We start from the raw sequence: 19,771 nt of genomic DNA, 5'->3' as shown, positions 1-19,771 counted from the left end.
CTGCTGGTGTCGGTCCACTCTGTTTCCTGAGATCCAGGGTCAACGCAGCCGTCTACCAGCAAGTTTTAGAGCACTTCATGCTTCCTGCTGCTGACCTGCTCTATGGAGATGGAGATTTCAAGTTCCAACAGGACTTGGCGCCTGCACACAGCGCAAAATCTACCCGTGCCTGGTTTACGGACCATGGTATTTCTGTTCTAAATTGGCCCGCCAACTCCCCTGACCTTAGCCCCATAGAAAATCTGTGGGGTATTGTGAAAAGGAAGATGCAGAATGCCAGACCCAAAAACGCAGAAGAGTTGAAGGCCACTATCAGAGCAACCTGGGCTCTCATAACACCTGAGCAGTGCCAGAAACTCATCGACTCCATGCCACGCCGCATTAACGCAGTAATTGAGGCAAAAGGAGCTCCAAACAAGTATTGAGTATTGTACATGCTCATATTTTTCATTCTCATACTTTTCAGTTGGCCAACATTTCTAAAAATCCCTTTTTTGTATTAGCCTTAAGTAATATTCTAATTTTGTGACACACGGAATTTTGGATTTTCATTTGTTGCCACTTCAAATCATCAAAATTAAATGAAATAAACATTTGAATGCATCAGTCTGTGTGCAATGAATAAATATAATGTACAAGTTACACCTTTTGAATGCAATTACTGAAATAAATCAAGTTTTTCAAAATATTCTAATTTACTGGCTTTTACCTGTATATATACTGTATATATACATGTATGTATATAATATGTATTTATATATATACATATGTGTATTTATGTATAAACATATAAATGTGTATATTTATGTATATATATATACTGTATATATATATATATGTATGTATATAATATGTATGTATTTATATATATATATATATATATATATATATATATATATATATATATTAAGAAGATTTTTAGGGCAACTCCAAACAACTAGAAGGAGCTTTTCTAACCTGTAAACTTAAAAAGTATAATTATAAAAATACAATGGAAGAATCTGTTTGAATCGAGAATCGTGTTGAATCAATTGATTCTGAATCGAATCGTCACCCCAGGAATCAGATTAGGATTGAATTGTTAGGTGCCCAAAGATTCACACCCATAATAATTAGAGCCCTTTAAATATGAAATAACAGCCATGTAGTCACTTTTACACTCCTTTCACCCACTATACTGGATTTTACATGAATGGATACCCGCTAGCAGGGCACTTGCTAGGAATTCTGGGCCCGCTGAAAGAATATCAGTGTGGGCCCCTCTACCCCATTCATTGCCTGTGTGTGTGGGCCCTTGGAATGATCAACGCACTGTCCAGTATTACTGACAGGAGTCAGTAGGTGCCTATAAAAGTAGCAAATTCGGTACCCATCTTTATTCTGACCTACGTCAATTTTTGTTTAGACAGAACTTACAGACCTGAAAGGCGGTTTATGACTTGAACCTTAGAGTCTAGAAACAAAAACCCACATTGAGTCTTCTGAACACAATTTGATCAACACCTTTTGCTAAAAGTTACAAGGACAAATGAGATTGAAAAATGTTCAATGCAAACATGATGTACAATATAAATCATGCCTCACTATCTGTTATTTCCAGGTGGAGATTGCCCAGAAGCATCCTGACATCTATGCTGTCCCCCTGAAGACTGCCAAACTAGATGACAGTCGCCCACAGCCTATCGGGTAGGCTACATGTCATTCCACTGTTTCCCAGCTCCTATACAATGTTGTGTATTCTTTCAAATCATATGAAGAAGAACGGGAATTGACTGACTGTCATACTTGCCAACCTTGAGACCTCCGATTTCGGGAGGTGGGGCGAGGGGGTGGGCGTGGTCGGAGGTGGGGCGGGGGCGTGGTTAAGAGGGGAGGAGTATATTTACAGCTAGAATTCACCAAGTCAAGTATATCATATACATATATATATATATATATATATATATATATAAAGAAATACTTGACTTTCAGTGAATTCTAGCTATATATATATATATATATATATATTTATTTTATTTTATATATATATATATATATATATATATATATATATATATATAAATAAAATAAATACCGTATTTTCCGCACTATAAGGCGCACCTAAAAACCACAATTTTTCTCAAAAGCTGACAGTGCGCCTTATAACCCGGTGCGCTTTATTACGATTCATTTTCATAAAGTTTCGGTCTCGCAACTTCGGTAAACAGCCGCCATCTTTTTTCCCGGTAGAACAGGAAGCGCTTCTTCTTCTACGCAAGCAACCGCCAAGGAAAGCACCCGCCCCCATAGAACAGGAAGCGCTTCACCCGCCCCCATAGAACAGGAAGCGCTTCACCCGCCCCCGGAAGAAGAAGAAAAAACGCGCGGATATCACCGTACGTTTCATTTCCTGTTTACATCTGTAAAGACCACAAAATGGCTCCTACTACGCGACAAGGATCCGGTTCATAAAAAGACGCAATCTCTCCATCCGCACACGGATTACTACCGTATTTCACAGCAACTGATATTCCTGTGAACTGCACTGTGGAACGGGAGCACGTACGGTGAATATTCGCACCACAGGGAATGAGAAGTCATCCTTCACTGTGGTTCTAGCTTGCCATGCTAACTTCCTCCCATGGTGATATTCAAAAGGAAGACCTTGCCAAAAGAGACCTTTCCAGCCGGCGTCATCATAAAAGCTAACTCGAAGGGATGGATGGATGAAGAAAAGATGAGCGAGTGGTTAAGGGAAGTTTACGCGAAGAGGCCGGGTGGCTTTTTTCACACAGCTCCGAAGGCGAACACACCTTCACTAAGACGGGCAGATAGCGCCGGTCGACATACGCCAACATCTGCCAGTGGATCGTAAATGCCTGGGCAGATATTTCGGTCACAACTGTGGTCCGAGCTTTCCGGAAGGCAGGATTCACAGAACTGCTGCACAACAACAGCGACACTGAATCCGATGACTTCGACGAGGCGGAGCCGGCCATTTTTGGATCCCACGCTTGCGCAACTTTTCAATTCGGACACCGAAGACGAAGAATTCGAAGGATTTACGAATGAAGAATAACTTCAGAAGGTGAGCGCTATGTTTATTTTGTGTGTTGTGACATTAACGTTCGAGCAACATTATGTTGCTATTTATTGCTCTACACCATTTTGAATTTTACTATGTTTGTGATTGCACATTTGCGTACATTTTGGGACAGAGTTGTTAGAACGCTGGTTTTCAATATATTATTAAAGTTTGACTGAACTATCTGACTGTTTTTTTGACATTCACTTTAGCGCAGCGTTTTTTTGACATTCACTTTAGCGCAGTGTAGGCGCGGCTTATAGTCCGGGGCGGCTTATTGGTGGACAAAATTATGAAATATGTAATTCATAGAAGGTGCGGCTAATAATCCGGTGCGCCTTATAGTGCGGAAAATACGGTACTTGAATTTCAGTGTTCATTTATTTACACATATACACACACATAACACTCATCTACTCATTGTTGAGTTAAGGGTTGAATTGTCCATCCTTGTTCTATTCTCTGTCACTATTTTTCTAACCATGCTGAACACCCTCTCTGATGATGCATTGATGTGTGGCACGCACAAAAGTGCTTTCATCAAATGCAGTAGAGTCTGGAATCTTCCATCTCTCCCTAGCATGGCCCAAAACCGGTCAATCTTTGCTTCCTGAGGAAGATCTTTAGTGACAAGCACTTGGTAGTCCACTACTTCTTCCCGGAGGCTAACCAGGTCCAATCGCAGCTGCGGCTTATGAGCTGTTATGAGAGTAGCGTATGTGTGTGTGTGGCCCTTTAATAGGTGAGCATGTGAGGTGAGTGATGTCAGTGAGTGTGTGGGCGAGCGAAGAGAGGGAGCGGTAGCGTAAGTGCGGGCGGGGACTAGTTTGTTTTGTGTTGGATTGGCTGTGTGCAAGCAATCAATAAAGCAAGATTTGCAACTAATCGCCGGACTCAGGCAGGAAAGGTGCAACAAAGCGTATTTTTGTTCATCTTACTCGTTGTCGGCGTCGCCATGGCTGTATCTTCCTCGTTCTTCTGCTTCGTCTCCTTGTTGTGTGCGCAGTTGTGCACTGCACTCTCTAAAAGCCGTATATGTTATTGATGTTATAGATGGCAGTATTGTCCTGTTTAAGAGTGTCACAACATTGCTGTTTACGGCAGACGAACTGCTTTACGGTAGACAAAAACATGACTGCTGTTGTTGTGTGTTGTTACCGCGCTGGGAGGACGTTAATGAAACTGCCTAACAATAAACCCACATAAGAAACCAAGAACTCGCCCTCGATCATTCTACAGTTATAATATGTTTGGGCAGGCACACTGTTTATATCGTGGGAAAGCGGACTGTGGTCCGCATGGAGCTGGAGGGGGTGTGGCCTCCAGCTCCGCCTGAATTTCGGGAGAAAATTTGTCCCGGGAGGTTTTCGGGAGAGGCGCTGAATTTCGGGAGCCTCCCGGAAAATCCGGGAGGGTTGGCAAGTATGCTGACTGTTGTCTACGTTGATTGAGAACGTAGACAACAATCACCTGAGAAAAACAATATCATAAGTATGAGAATTTAAATATTGAAAATAATTTATATTTGACATGAATACATTTGGATTATTAGCCCATACCAACCCAGACAGAGTTCTGCTTCAAGGAAAACTGAGGTATTTACCAAAGACCAAGTAGTAGAAAAATATTCCTTATTTCAACTATATACATTTATTGACCGACTTGAATCATTTGATACTGAAAAATGAAATGAAATAAAGTCAATAAATAATAATTAATTCAAATTGATCATCAACATGAAGTCAGGAGCACAGTACTGTGTATAAAACATTTTAATACTGTATATAAAACACTTCAATACTGTGTATAAAACACTTCAATACTTTATATAAACACTTCAATACTGTATATAACACACTTCAATACTGTTTATAAAACACTTCAATACTGTCTATAAAACACTTCAATACTGTATATAAAACACTTCAATACTGTTTATAAAACACTTCAATACTGTTTATAAAACACTTCAATAATGTGTATAAAACACTTCAATACTGTGTACAAAACACTTCAATACTGTATATAAAACATTTCAATACTGTATATAAAAGACTTCAATACTGTATATGAAACACTTCAATACCGTGTATAAAACAATTCAATACTGTATATGAAACACTTCAATACTGTATATAAAACAATTCAATACTGTTTATAAAACAATTCAATACTGTATATGAAACACTTCAATACTGTATATAAAACACTTCATACTGTATATGAAACACTTCAATACTGTGTGTAAAACACTTCAATACTGTATATGAAACACTTCAATACTGTGTATAAAACACTTCAATACTGTGTATAAATCACGTCAATACTGTTTATAAAACACTGTGTATAAAACACTTCAACCTACACAACAAAAATAAATAAAACCTTTTGTTCTATATTAAAAATGAGGAAGTCAGGATTAATGGCTACAATAACACTTTTTGTAGTGTGCCGCATTTGAAGCATGATACTGTATGATACTGATAAAGCATGTTCCACAATTTGAGGAGAATTGTGTGTCCGTGGAGAAGGATTCAGTCTTGTTTCTTGTGTCCATCTCTAGCTCCAGCTCTTGTGCTGAGCCCCAAAGGTGTCCATCTCTCCAGGAGGGGAACCCTCTCCACCCCAGCAAGGAGTGGGAAGTGGAAGCCATGTCAGGGTACCACACCTCCAAGTCCCCGTACGAGGACACAGAACTGTAGGTTAGCGTGCAGCCGCTGTGCCTGTCCTGAAGCTCTTGATACACCACACTGTCGGAAAAGATTTGACAGTAAATAAACTGGCAGAGTGGTACTATAAAAATAAGTTTACATTTATAATAATGCACTGTAAAAACAACGACCGGAGATTTTACGGTTTAACAAATGGCAGCTCAGTCGCCAAACTATTACTGTAAATTTTACGCTTTTTTAAAATGTTTACTGTAAATAGAAAAACAGTCAAATGCTGGCGATTTTGCTGGCAGAATTTTTACTGTAAAATCTTTGGCCGTTGTTTTTGCAGTGCATTACTGTAAATTAAAAAAACGGTACCACTTTTATTTTTACGGTAAAATTCCGCCAATTGTTTATGTTAAATCTACTGACTTTTTTACAGTGTGCTTACTATTCCTGCACATTCAGCTGCTACTTTTTTCTATTGTCACAACACTGTCTTCACTTCTTTCTCTTTGTCAAATATTAGTTTTTTTAACATACCTCCATAAGCTTGAAAGCCAAAACTGATTATTCAGGAACCACTCGTTTGGTTTTTTTGTTTTTCGCCCTATGCAACTCTTCAGTTTTTGCACGGCAGCTGAGCTTTGCTACACGTTTTGTCCTCACGAAGAAGACCTCAGCAACTTTTATATCAGCTTGCTCATCGCGGTCCTTTAAAGCGACTGTAATTGCTCGTAACTATCAACAAAGATTGCATATACAGTATATATATATATATATTATTACTTATAATATCGTATATTTGCTAATATCAATCCTGCGTATATCGAAAATCAAGTGTTTATACTCTCATGTCTTTGCATTCCTTCCTACACGACAATGTATACATACCCTACCTATTTATCACCACCACAGTAGGAAGGGGATCCATATGGCTCCATTTGTTGCGGTGTACCTGACACATGAAACGTGATGAATTTGGGAGGTGCACTATCCACTTCAGATGGCAGTGACGTGTTCCATCCATCCATTTTCTACCGCTTGTCCCTTTCGGGGTAGCGGGGGTTGCTGGAGCCTATCTTTTAATATCTTAAAATGTGTTTTGTGGCAATTCTAACTTTGACCACAACATCAGTTGTTATGTAGATCTGCACTTTTCATCATTTTCAGCAGACTCCATTGCAAAATGATAAAATCTCCCCCCTCCACCCAGGAATGGGGCCATGTGAATCCCTTCCGTACTGTACAAATATATATAGATATATATTAATTGAAGGAGGAAAAAACAGCCATTGCCGGTCCCAATGGGATGTCTTGTGTCAGGACGGCCATTTAGTCTCATAACTAGAAGGAAGAAATCATACACATGGTTTTACACACTGGAATCTATGGAAATGTGCCTTTTACTTTGGTAGTCACATGAGGTTTTGGCTTGTCTTTCCAACAAACCTCTGCTGCTCTCTGCTACTGCTGCCAGGCGTTAAAGGAAACCAGGGAATGAGCATCTGAGTTTACATGCACAAAATATCTCCAATCTGATCTCAACCTCGGTTTTCAGGATCCCACATCCACTGTTCATGTCAGGGGTGTCAAAACGTATGCCCCTGAGGGTCGCACACTGAAAAATTCAAGCATGCGGGGGCCATTGTGATATTTAATGAGTTTTGAGACTCTTTCAAGTATGCTAACTGTTCCCATTATAATAAACTAATTGTGATTTGAAGCCAACCACCAAGACTGGATGCTCATGGACGTTTGGGTCAGCTTAAACCGTGATGACATTTCTTTCTGTGCTCACCATATTACAGCCAAATCTTACGTATAACGTGTTTATATGAAATGTTTTTAAACTGTTCATTTGTGTACATGTAAACATGTCACCAAATCCTTATTACAATATTATTGTTGTTTTTAATGTCATCTATCTAACAGCAGTAAGTAATATTATTACATTATTATTACAAGACCTGGTCACACCAGCATCCTACGTAGAAGAGTGTTAATGATCAAAGAAAATAACAAAAATACAACAATGTTAAATGTCGCGCGAATGCCTGTGCTTTTAGCTCAGTAGTCAGGAGGAGCAGTAAAAAAAAAAACAAGGCAGCCGAGAGAGAGAGAATACGCAATCGCTACACAAAACAGAGCTGTCTGTGATTGACAGCAGTGAACACCAAACATTGGTGGTCCCTGATTAGCTGCGGGCCCCTGCGTGAGTCTGTGCATTAAATAATTGTGACCCTGGCTGTCATGTGCAAGGTCTATCATCAGCCAAATTTATATATAATTGATATTGTCTATCGCGTCACCCGAGTCATGACTAGAGATAGTGCTAAGGAGAGTTTGGAGATAACACTTGGTGAAATACCAAGTCATGACTAGAGATAGTGCTAAGGAAAGTTTGGAGATAACACTTGGTGAAATACCAAGTCATAACTAACGAGTCATGACTAGAGATGGTGCTAAGGAGAGTTTGGAGATAACACTTGGTGAAATACCAAGTCATGACTAGAGATAGTGCTAAGGAAAGTTTGGAGATAACACTTGGTGAAATACCAAGTCATAACTAGAGATAGTGCTAAGGAGAGTTTGGAGATAACACTTGATGAAATACCGAGTCATGACTAGAGAGTGCAAAGGAGAGTTAACACTTTGTGAAATACAGAGTCATGACTCGAGATAGTGCTAAGGAGAGTCTGGAGATAACACTTGGTGAAATACCAAGTCATGACTAGAGATAGTGCGAAGGAGAGTTAACACATTGTGAAATACCAAGTCATGACTAGAGATAGTGCGAAGGAGAGTTAACACTTTTTGAAATACCAAGTCATGACTAGAGATAGTGCGAAGGAGAGTTAACACATTGTGAAATACCAAGTCATGACTAGAGACGGTGCTAATGAGAGTTTGGAGACATCTTATAACACTTGGCCTTCTTGGTGAAATACATTGTTATTATTTGGAATAGCTGTTATTGGAAAAAAGAAATATTACAGAAGACTTTAGGCAACTTGTTGCTGATTGCTTTTATGTTGCATGATTGCACCAAGAAAAATTCCCAGTTTGTGAACCGGTTCTCAAACAGTGGCAATAAAAACTATTCAGATTCTGATTCTAATGTTCCCCAACAAGAGTAGCGTAGGATGGAGATGTGATCAGGTCTGAAGAGCATTTTTGTGTGTTTTTTGTATCATTCTTGTTTTTTTTTAGTCCACACACTTTGTCCCGCGAGTGGTATGTGCAACCAAATGATTGATTTTCAAGTCAACCCAACTTTGTAGACCATGGGTGTCAAACTGCTGACCCACACTTTGTAGCGCTGTATTTCACTTCACAGTGGAGTGGAGTTAATATATAATATATGTATTTTGGTATTATTGAAGCCCGCTGGACAGGAAGTGCAATCATGCTGCAGAAACAAAGAGGACAGCACAACAAACACACATTTAGTTCACACAAATTCAACCAATCCCTGTGAAGGATGCACGGCCTCCCGCTCACATTTTGTCCAGTCAGCCTTTGTCACCAATCAGATTTGTCTCTGAGCAGCACTCAAATGTCGACTGTCTAATCCAAACTTGTTTGTTTCTTGTGTAGACCAAGCAGGAACAACAACCTGTAACAATATATCAACTTTCACTATTGTAGCTCAGACTTACTTCCTGTTCCTGTCTATACCGCTAAGCTTTCAGGGTAATGTAGTATATCAACATTTACATGTACTTATGTATTTACCATATTTGTGTGCGTGCGTGCGTGCGTGAGTGAGTGACAAGAGTTGAACATCTCGCGAGTTTGCTCATCATGTCAGTGTAGAGAGGAGACGCCCCAAGTCTGCAGATGAAATGTGCAAAGCTGCCATTGCCTTGGTTTAAAGATGTAAATACTTATTCACTGTCATGTCAAGCTAATATAACATCACTGCGACATCCCATTGTTCATGTTAATGAGCCAGTCATTGGATATGGATCAGTAATAAATATCATCACAACCCTCCATTTTTTTTAAATCAAATTTGATACTCTAACATTTATCAATGCACAACAAAATGTATTAAAAACAACTAAGAATCAAAAGAGGAAAGGTAATCTGCAGTTTTAGTCATAATTATCTTTATTTTTATTTTTTTGTTACTTAAAAAACACTGTTGTATCTCTCCTACAGCGACCATTGCCATAAATTATGCAAATGAGGTGATGGCATCATCTAGCGACTTTTAGGACAGCCAATAGCTAAATTCCTTGCTGAGGAGTTGGCAACACTGATCAAACGGCTGATCAAACAAAATAAGTCATCGTCATGGACCCACTAGCTGCGGAAGCTAGCTCTCCAAGCAGCTAAACAGACTCTATAACTCCACTGTGATGTTTTAGTGAATTTACAAAACTGAAACAATACAAACAGAATGCCATTGTAAGTTAATAATACTAACACAGACACTCATAAATATGCATATTAGCTAATGCTAACAACACTAGCTTGATTACATTATGATAGCACCTACAAATATGCATGAAAACACTCCTACAGACATCACACTTGGGACGGCTTAGTAAGAAGGAATTGTTTTAGTTATATTGTAACACTAACGCTGCTTGGAGGGAAGAATGAAGAATCCTTTCAAGCAGGAATGCTAGGAACGGTTATACTTCGGGTTCAAGGCATGAAACAGGGAATACATTTTTAATCAATTGTATAGCACTTTTCATACATCTAAAATGTAACACAAAGTGCTTCACATTTAAAAACACAAAAAAACAGTACTGTAGCTCCCGTTTTCATTGCATAAGCGCAAGTCAAAACACCACCACCCACACACACTCTTCTTTCTCTCTAGCACAGACATAATAAAAGTCATGTCAATACATATGTAGCTGAGCACTGAAGAACCTAAAGTGAGCGAACTCGTCCAAAAGATGGCGCCATAGCAAAAGCAATAACACCTTTTCAGTGTCTCTATTGTTGTTCTATGAAAACTATTTGTTGAATGCAAAACATTACCGCTAGCGAAGAAAATTCCATAAATTAGTCGCCCCATATTGAAAGCCGAAGGGTTCAAAGTGTGGGGAAAAGTAGCGGCTTATAGTCCAGAAAATACGGTATTCAACCTTTAATTATCCAGGTTTGAAACAATTAAGAACAGATGTTCATTAGCAATGCTGACCTAGCAAAGAGGCAACATTTACAGTAAATGATGATAATCTCTCATCGTCTCTCATTTACCAACAAAAATGAGATCGCTTTTAACAGTCACCAGATGCTCTTAACGTGAACATAAATTAAAGTTTAAGATGGACAAATACTTTTTAAGTGTAATGAGAATGTCTCCAACTTAATATGGAATCCTTTTGTGTTTATTTTATTAGTTGTAATTCATTAAAACAGTACAGTAATTTAATAATACGCTGTGCTTATGTGCTTTTACTGCCATCTTGTGTTTACTTTTAAGTCTGCGTTGAATAAAAGGAGTAAAACATCAATGCAGTACTAGTTTTCTCGGTTTCTGTGCTTTTTGAAGTTAAGATTACAAGGAACGATTGATGACAAATTCATAAAATCACGTTGATTTAAAGTTATCTAAAAACAAACAAAACGTTTTGCAACTTTTTCAGTGTCTTTCTAAAAAAGGATACCAAAAATCAGGAAAAAAGTTGGCGAAATCCTGGAGGGGCCACACAAAGAGCAACTTGAGAGTCCCGGGGAACTCAACAATGTCAAAATATTTTTTTTTTACAATCCTAATAATGAACATACTTAGTCACTATATATGTTTTAGTCACATGATTGTCATTGGGACTTTTTATCTCCAACAGAACCAGTAGAACTGAGTTTAAGACCCGAGAGTGTTGTTATCAGACCCACAATGTTACACAACATTTATTTTCTAACGTAGCAACTTCAAAGTTGTGCTGGTGTATTAGGAACAGGTATTTAAGGATTGTTCAGCAGGAATGAGTATCGGGTCCAAATTGGTGTTCCAACATCTTTCTGGGATGTTACAGAACTGTCCCAAAGTACTACTACTAATAAAGAATACTTAATTTTACACATGAGCTTTGCTGCCATTATTCAGTCTCTTCTCAATATGTTTCAATTTAAACCTGTTTGAAGTGTTTGTCGCCTTCAGATTTAAGTCGACAAATGTGTTAGACTTGAAAACATGCATTGTACTCTTAAAACACCGTGAAATATTCTAGTAATGGTTTTGTTTTTAAACCTGACCCTGTTTAGGTTTGTATTTCATGACGACATTTCTCTAAGGCCCCTTAAACAGAAGAAGGAAGTCTGCACGTTACAAAGAGAGACCTTACAAGTAGCTATGACCATTTAGGTGTTTTATATCGCTAATCATTGATATTTTTATGACTTGTCAAAATGAAGGAGAAAAATGTTTATTACCGTATATTCCGGACTATAAGGCACACTTAAAATTCTTTTTTTCCCCTCAAAACTCAACAGTGCGCCTTATAACCCGGTGCGCCTAATGTACGGAATAATTCTGGTTTTGCTTACTGACCTTAAAGCAATTTTATTTGGTACATGGTGTAATGGTAAGTGTGACCAGTAGATGGCAGTCAAACATAAGAGATACTTGTAGACTGAAATATGGTATGACTCAAGTAAACAACACCAACATTTTAAATGTTCCGTTGAAAACATTACACACGGCGCTCAAAAATCTATCAAAATGTTTTAGTACGACTTTGGTGAGCTATGAAGCCGCACCGCTTGATGGATTGTACTGTGCTTCAACATACGAGTATTATTATGCTGTGTGTATAAGGTAAGACATATTGTCTGGTGTTTTGTTTCGCAATATTATGCAAAAGAAACTTTTCTTACCTTCTGGTACCTGCTGATCTGTATTTGGGATATGCATGAATCCTGAAAAATTGTGTGAATCCGCCTTTGTAGTCCATGCCGACACCGTAGTCGATAAGCTTCTTCTTGTTATGGGATATTCATTCTATGCCGTTGCCATTTCTAATATAAAGTACTGTAAAGTTCTTACTTATATCTGTCAGTAAACTCACCATGAAATCGCTAAAATAAACGGGTGTGGTGAGTTTACATTATTCACCCAAGGAACTTTAGTTATTAGAGAGTTCCGGTCGGACGTTTTTTCACGGGACACATTTCCGGTGTTGTTGTTTCCCGATGAGGAGATGCTGCTCCGTAATTGATTTAAGTAAAGTCTGAATGTCATTAAAACAGTTAGCGCCATCTTTTGACACTTCTTCCACTCCCGTCCTTACACACTACACCACTACAACAAAGATGACGGGAGAAGACTCTGCCGAAGATGAGCCAAGTAAATAAGACCGCCCACAAAACGGCGCATCCTGAAGCGACTGTCAGAAAGCGGCTTGAAGATGATCTGTAAAACATACTATATGCAACATTTTGATCAAAGAACCACCATTACATGTTATGTAGACCACAAGGAAGTGTTTTATAATAATAATATTCCTCCTTAAATGCGCCCTATACTCCGGTGCGCCTTATACATAATATGAAAAAATATTTAAAATAGACCATTCATCAGCGATGCGCCTTATAATCCGGTGTGCCCTATGGTCTGGAAAATACGGTAATGATTATAATCCCTATGATTATAATCCCCTCAAATATCAAGAGAGAAAGAAAAGTAATGGTCAACCAGAAGTGTTAATGGAATATTCTCCCTCTTTTGAGGAAAATAGATCAAGTTACTAGTTTTGGTCTTGGTTCTGCTAGAAGAAGATCAAAACAATGTTTCTTATCTAAGTGCACACACGCATTATTCTCATCAGTTGTAATGGTGTCAGGCAGTACCAGGTGTAGTGGACAAGAATTTATGTGCGCTCAACACTTACTTCACGCAGAGTTAACTTTCAGTTTCAGTCTTTGCTCAGGCGGGCCAGGAACGTGGACAAAAATATGTGAGGAGGGCGACCTTTTTACAGACGGCTCCGGACTTTAGACAGCTGGTTCTCCTCACCAGTGCGGGTATCGCTACGGTTTGTGCGAGCTTACTCTTTTGTAGAATAAGATTATAATTGTAATAATAAACATAGAATAGAATTAAACAATAAAATAGAATCAATTGTCAAACTTCAATTCTCGTGATCTTTTTTTAGACAGCCTTAGAACAAAAGAATCTGGGAGGACTGCAAAAGGGAGGGTCCCAATACAAGCATTGGAACACACTCAATGTAAACAAAATCTAAAATACCCAGTGATGGGCAAGCTACTTGGTTAATGTAGTAAGCTAAGCTACAAGTTACTCTCCATTAAATGTAGCTAAACTACAAGTTAACCTGCATTAAATGTAGCTAAGCTACAATTTACACTCCATTAATGTAGCTAAGGTACAAATTACTTTCCATTAAATGTAGCCAAGCTACAAATTACTCTCCATTAAATATAGCTAAACTACAAGTTACTCTCCATTAAATGTAGCTTAGCAACAAGTTACTCTCCATTAAATGTAGCTAAGCTACAAGTTACCCTCCATTAAATGTAGCTAAGCTACAAGTTACCCTCCATTAAATGTAGCTAAAATACAAGTTACTCTCCATTACCCATCTATCCATCCATCTATCTTCTTCCGCTTACCCGAGGTCGGGTCGCAGGGGCAGCAGCCTAACCAGGGAAGCCCAGACTTCCCTCTCCCCAGCCACTTTGTCCGGCTCCTCTCGGGGGATCTCGAGGCGTTCTCAGGCCAGCCGGGAGACAGTCTTCCCAAAGTGTCCTGGGTCTTCCTCGTGGCTTCCTACCGGTCGGACGTGCCCTCAGGTGGCATCCTGACCAGATGCCTGAACCACCTCATCTGGCTCCTCTCGATGTGGAGGAGCAGTGGCTTTACTTTGAGCTCCTCCCGAATGGCAGAGCTTCTCACCCTATCTCTAAGGGAGAGTCCCGCCACCCGGCAGAGGAAACTCATTTCGGCCGCTTGTACCCGTGATCTTGTCCTTTCGGTCATAACCCAAAGCTCATGACCATAGGTGAGGATGGGACCTGCTTGGCACTCTGCATCAAGAGTTGGAATTGGGGGTTAAATCACCAGAAATGATTCCCGGGCGCAGCACCGCTGCTGCCCACTGCTGCCCACTGCTCCCCTCACCACCCAGGGGGTGAGCAAGGGGATGGGTCGAATGCAGAGGACAAATTTCACCACACCTAGTGTGTGTGTGACAATCATTGGTACTTTAACTTTAACGTAGATCAACCGATAAATTAAGAGATTTCCCTACCGGCTCAGCTCCTTCTTCACCACAGCGGATCGATACAGTGTCCGCATTACTGAAGATGTTGCACCGATCCGCCTGTCGATCTCACGATTCACTCTTCCCTCACTTGTGAACAAGACTCCGAGGTACTTGAACTCCACCACTTGGGGCAGGGTCTCCTCCCCAACCTGGAGATGGCACTCCAGTCTTTTCCGGACGAGAATCATGGACTCAGACTTGGAGGTGCTGATTCTCATCCCAGTCGCTTCTCACTCAGCTGCGAACCGATCCAGTGAGAGCTGAAGATCCTGGCCAGATGAAGCCATTAGGACCACATCATCTGCAAAAAGCAGAGACCTAATCCTGCAGCCACCAAACCGGATCCCCTCAACGCACTGACTGCGCCTAGAAATTATGTCCATAAAAGTTATGAACAGAATCGTTGACAAAGGGCAGCCTTGACGGAGTCCAACCCTCACTGGAAACGTGTCCGACTTACTGCCGGCAATGCGGACCAAGCTCTGACACTGATCGTACATACAGGGAGCGGACCGCCACAATCAGACCGTCCGATACCCCATACTCTCTGAGCACTCCCCACAGGACTTCCCGAGGGACATGGTCTAATGCCTTCTCCAAGTCCACAAAGCACATGTAGACTGGTTGGGCTAACTCCCATGTACCCTCAAGGACCCTGTCGAGAGTATAGAGCTGGTCCACAGTTCAACGACCAGGACTAAAACCACACTGTACGTCCTGAATCCGAGGTTCGACTATCCAGCTTAGCCTCCTCTCCAGTACACCTGAATAGACCTTACCGGGAAGGCTGAGGAGTGTGATCCCACGATATTTTGAACACACCCTCCGGTTTCCCTTCTTAAAAAGAGGAACCACCACCCCCGTCTGCCAATCCAGAGGTACCGCCCCCGATGTCCACACAATGTTGCAGAGTCTTGTCAACCAAGACAGCCTCACAGCATCCAGAGCCTTAAGGAACTCCGGGCGGATCTCATCCACCCCCGGGGCCTTGCCACTGAGGAGCTTTTTAACTACCTCAGCAACCTCAGCCCCAGAAATAGGAGAGCCTACCAGAGATTCCCCAGGCACTGCTTTCTCATAGGAAGACGTGTTAGTGGGATTGAGGAGGTCTTCGAAGTATTCCCTCCACTGATCCCTAACATCCGCAGGCGAGGTCAGCAGAACACCATCCTCACCATACACGGTGTTGACAGTGCACTGCTTCCCCTTCCTGATGCGGCTCTCTATTAAATGTAACTAAGCTACAAGTTACCCTTTATTAAATGTAGCTAAACTACAAGTTACTCTCCATTAAATGTAGCCAAGCTACAAGTTACCCTCCATTAAATGTAGCTAAACTACAAGTTACTCTCCATTAAATGTAGCTAAGCTACAAGTTACTACAAGTTGTAGTTTTGATGTAAGTTACTAGCTACATTGGTCTAAAAGTAGCTAGGCTACAGGAAAAGCTACTTGTTAAAAAAAAGTAGCTGAACTATGTCGTTTAGCTAAATATCGCTTGTTACTGCCATCACTGAAAATAACATTGAACATTAAACAGTAACTTCTTGAAATGAAGGTGCACAAATAAAGAATATGTAAGAAATGTTTAATAAAGTGTAACAAAATAGTGCAAAGTGTGAAAATGTAAACATGGAGAAACCTGAGAACTATTTTCTGCAGGTTTAGTGCCAGGAAGTTACAGTTGTGCTCTAAAGGGTGAGCGTGACTAAGGTGGTGTTGTATTACCGATCTTGGAGGGGACGAGCACCTTGCATCATTTACAGACCACATTGGTCTGACTACGGTCTGTTTGAAAACAATCCCCAAAAACTGCCATACTGTCCAGGTGACTTTTCCTGTTTTATCCACAATTTTTTCATTTTTACTTTCTCTTCTCACTCCATGCAAAGAATCAACCGTGAGACGTTGAGATGACGCAACCAAACTTAATAGTTGATACTGTTACCTGATTGGCTGTTACAATGATCAGTGACCACTTCCTGTGTTACCAGAGCGATGTCTTTGTTCATGCAACCAGCCTTGCTCTGCAACTTCAGTTTCTTTCGACAGAAAATAGATTGAAATGCGTTTTTAATTGATATCGTTTACGTGTCTACCGCAATATATATTGATATCGTTGTATTGCCCAGTTCTATGTAGTACAGTACGAGTACTACATGTACTTTTCACTGACTTAGATAAAAAGTCAAATTGGGTCATATTTGATTGATACACAAATACGACGAGTATAACCTTATTGTTGTTGTTTTTTTATTTACTGCATGATATCATATTCTTGTTTTTATTTTCTAATTCCCTGAAACACTTAAGGAAGATGAACTCAACTCATGTAAAAGACACACTTTATTGTGACATATTTTACTTTTGAAAAACAACAAACATAACTCTCATCTGGCGCAATTACAGTTATTTGTGTTGGTGGCAAAACAAACACACAGTAGTACTTGGGGATATTCCTTTTGTTGGTTCTGTGACGCACCTCGAATAACTTGTCAAACTTGTATTGCAAAACAGAGCGACCCGCTGAAATGAATCTAAATTATTTTAATGGCGCTTGACCCGCCAAAAACATCACAAATTTAAACTAACTTACGGTTAAAAAAATACTGTATGAAAAACAATACAATAGAATGTAGTACAAACAAGTACAGTAGTTTTATGAAGTAATGTAATGTACAGTAGTGGATTTCTACGGTCTTTCCTTATTATTTTTTTCATGGATAAATGTTTATCATTTTAACATCCTCAGCTGCCGTTATCGACTCATTCTGTTTCAGTATGATGCAGACCAGCAGTGCTACGCTCCAAATGCTTCACCATGTCAGCTCGCTACACGTCATGTTATTGATTATTTCTTTCTTTAATTCAATGAATACCATCCACTTCTTCTCAGCACTGTCCTTCACACTCACTCTCATCACATCCGTGCGTGGAAAAACCAAGTTATGTCCATCGCTAGCTAAAGGCTAATGCTAGTGAGTAAGAGCAGATGTTTTTGTCGGATCTTACAGGGTTCACTGTATGCCAACTAGTGGTGGGGAGGCTCCTAACACCAATTTTATGCTCGTATAGCATAAAATTGGTTAGCTCCCGAGGTACTACTGTGTTATTCCTGTCATTTATGGAAAATACTGTTTGTCTTCATTCACTGTGCTAATTTGATGCAATAAAATGATTTCAAAAAGTAACAACTAAAGCCTGGAGGACCATCATGAGACCGATTCTAACATGCAGATTCACCTTTTAGACATTCTTTGAATCATGGCAGCAGGTTTATGGTCTACATCAGTGGTCCCCAGCCCGCGGCCCGGTACCGGTCCGTGGATCGATTGGTACCGGACCGCACAAGAAATAAAAAATAATAATAATAAAATAAAAAAATGTTTTATTAAATCAACATAAAAAACACAAGATACACTTACAATTAGTGCACCAACCCAAAAAACCTCCCTCCCCCATTTATACTCATTCACACTCATTCGCACAAAAGGGTTGTTTCTTTCTGTTATTAATATTTCTTGTTCCTACATTATATATCAATATAGATCAATACAGTCTGCAGGGATACAGTCCGTAAGCACACATGATTGTATTTTTTTAAGACAAAAAAATAAATAAATACCCCCCCGGTCCGTGGGACAGATTTTCAAGCGTTGACCGGTCCGCAGTTACAAAAAGGTTGGGGACCACTGGTCTACATGACTGTATATCTAAAGTCCTTGTATGAGTAAAGGTACTCGGTCTTGGTTCAACCATCCCTTCTTGCAGGTGTAAGCGATGCTGAGAAGAGTGGTTTTGTCACCCTGAACACAATAAAAAAAAAAAGTCTTAAACATGATCATGTGTGTATTGTGTTTATTCCACAAAGACTATTTTATAAAGTTGTATATTTGAGCAACTCCCGATCCCCTGTTGGCATTGTGGCGTCCCACAGAGCTCCCCCCTTTGCCCAATATTGGATTGTTTTACAGGACTTCTTCTTAGGTTCTGTCTAGTCGATGTCGACCTTGGATGATATCATGCACCAGTCTTCTCCACTCTGCGCTTTCCACCACTCTTATCTCTTTGCTCAGCTAATGCCATTCCTGCTCTTTTTCTAATTCCTTCCATCCACCTTTGGCTTTGTCTTCCTTTTCAAAGTTTCCCCTCACATTTTCCAAGCATGATGTCTTTACCTAAGTTTTTTTTTTTATTATGATATTTCGTTAGCACTTCTTTATTTCAGATTCGTTTTTGTCCATGGAATTTTTAAGATTCTGCGCCAACACCTTAACTCAAAGGCAAGTATTTTTCGTGAGTCTTGTTTTATTTCAGTGTCTTACTTTCACACCCATAAGTTGCTATTGGGAATATTAAAGTCTCTATCATTTTGATCTTGGTGCTTAGAAGAAAGTGGTTGCTCTTGAACATATTATTCAGTTTAATCAGTGATGCTCAGGCCATTGTTAATCTTTTGATTTCCTTTGAACACCCACCGTCTTCATATATTTCACTGCCTAGGAAGCAGAACGACTGCACTACTTCTATATTTTCTTGATCCAACTTGAACTCTCTGATGTTTTCTGTTATTTTGGGCTTTTTTCATATAGGTATAAGCCCGCCTAAGCACTTTCATTCTTGACTTGAGCTAATAACATTTCTAGATCGCTGCAGGATTCAGCCAGTAAGGTGGTGTCATCTGCGTATCTTAGATTACTGATATTTAAACCCCCTATTTTGACTCTGATTGCCTCACACTCATCCAGAGATTTCCACCTTTATAGGACTAAGATTACTAAATGTGTTAAATTAAGTTG

The 19,771-nt window shown here is 39.8% G+C and overlaps 1 protein-coding gene across 2 annotated transcripts in view; it reads left to right on the top strand.

Annotated features, from left to right (window-relative positions):
* The window catches only part of tjp2b (tight junction protein 2b (zona occludens 2)), a 173,611-nt gene extending 154,663 nt beyond the window's left edge, over positions 1–18,948 (top strand). Inside the window, exons 22-23 of one of the 2 annotated variants that reach the window (XM_061986585.2) lie at positions 1,601–1,686; positions 5,628–18,948. In XM_061986585.2, coding sequence (XP_061842569.1) covers positions 1,601–1,686; positions 5,628–5,766 — 225 coding nt within the window. In that variant the 3' untranslated portion in view covers positions 5,767–18,948. The remainder of the gene's footprint in view (positions 1–1,600; positions 1,687–5,627) is intronic. The other variant, XM_061986586.2, reaches the window with a different exon arrangement.
* Positions 18,949–19,771: the final 823 nt, after the last annotated feature.

The sequence above is a fragment of the Nerophis lumbriciformis genome, linkage group LG12 (assembly GCF_033978685.3).
Source record: "Nerophis lumbriciformis linkage group LG12, RoL_Nlum_v2.1, whole genome shotgun sequence".
Lineage (NCBI taxonomy): Eukaryota > Metazoa > Chordata > Actinopteri > Syngnathiformes > Syngnathidae > Nerophis > Nerophis lumbriciformis.
Note: the sequence above shows the minus strand (reverse complement) of the source record. Positions and strands in the feature narration are given on the sequence as shown.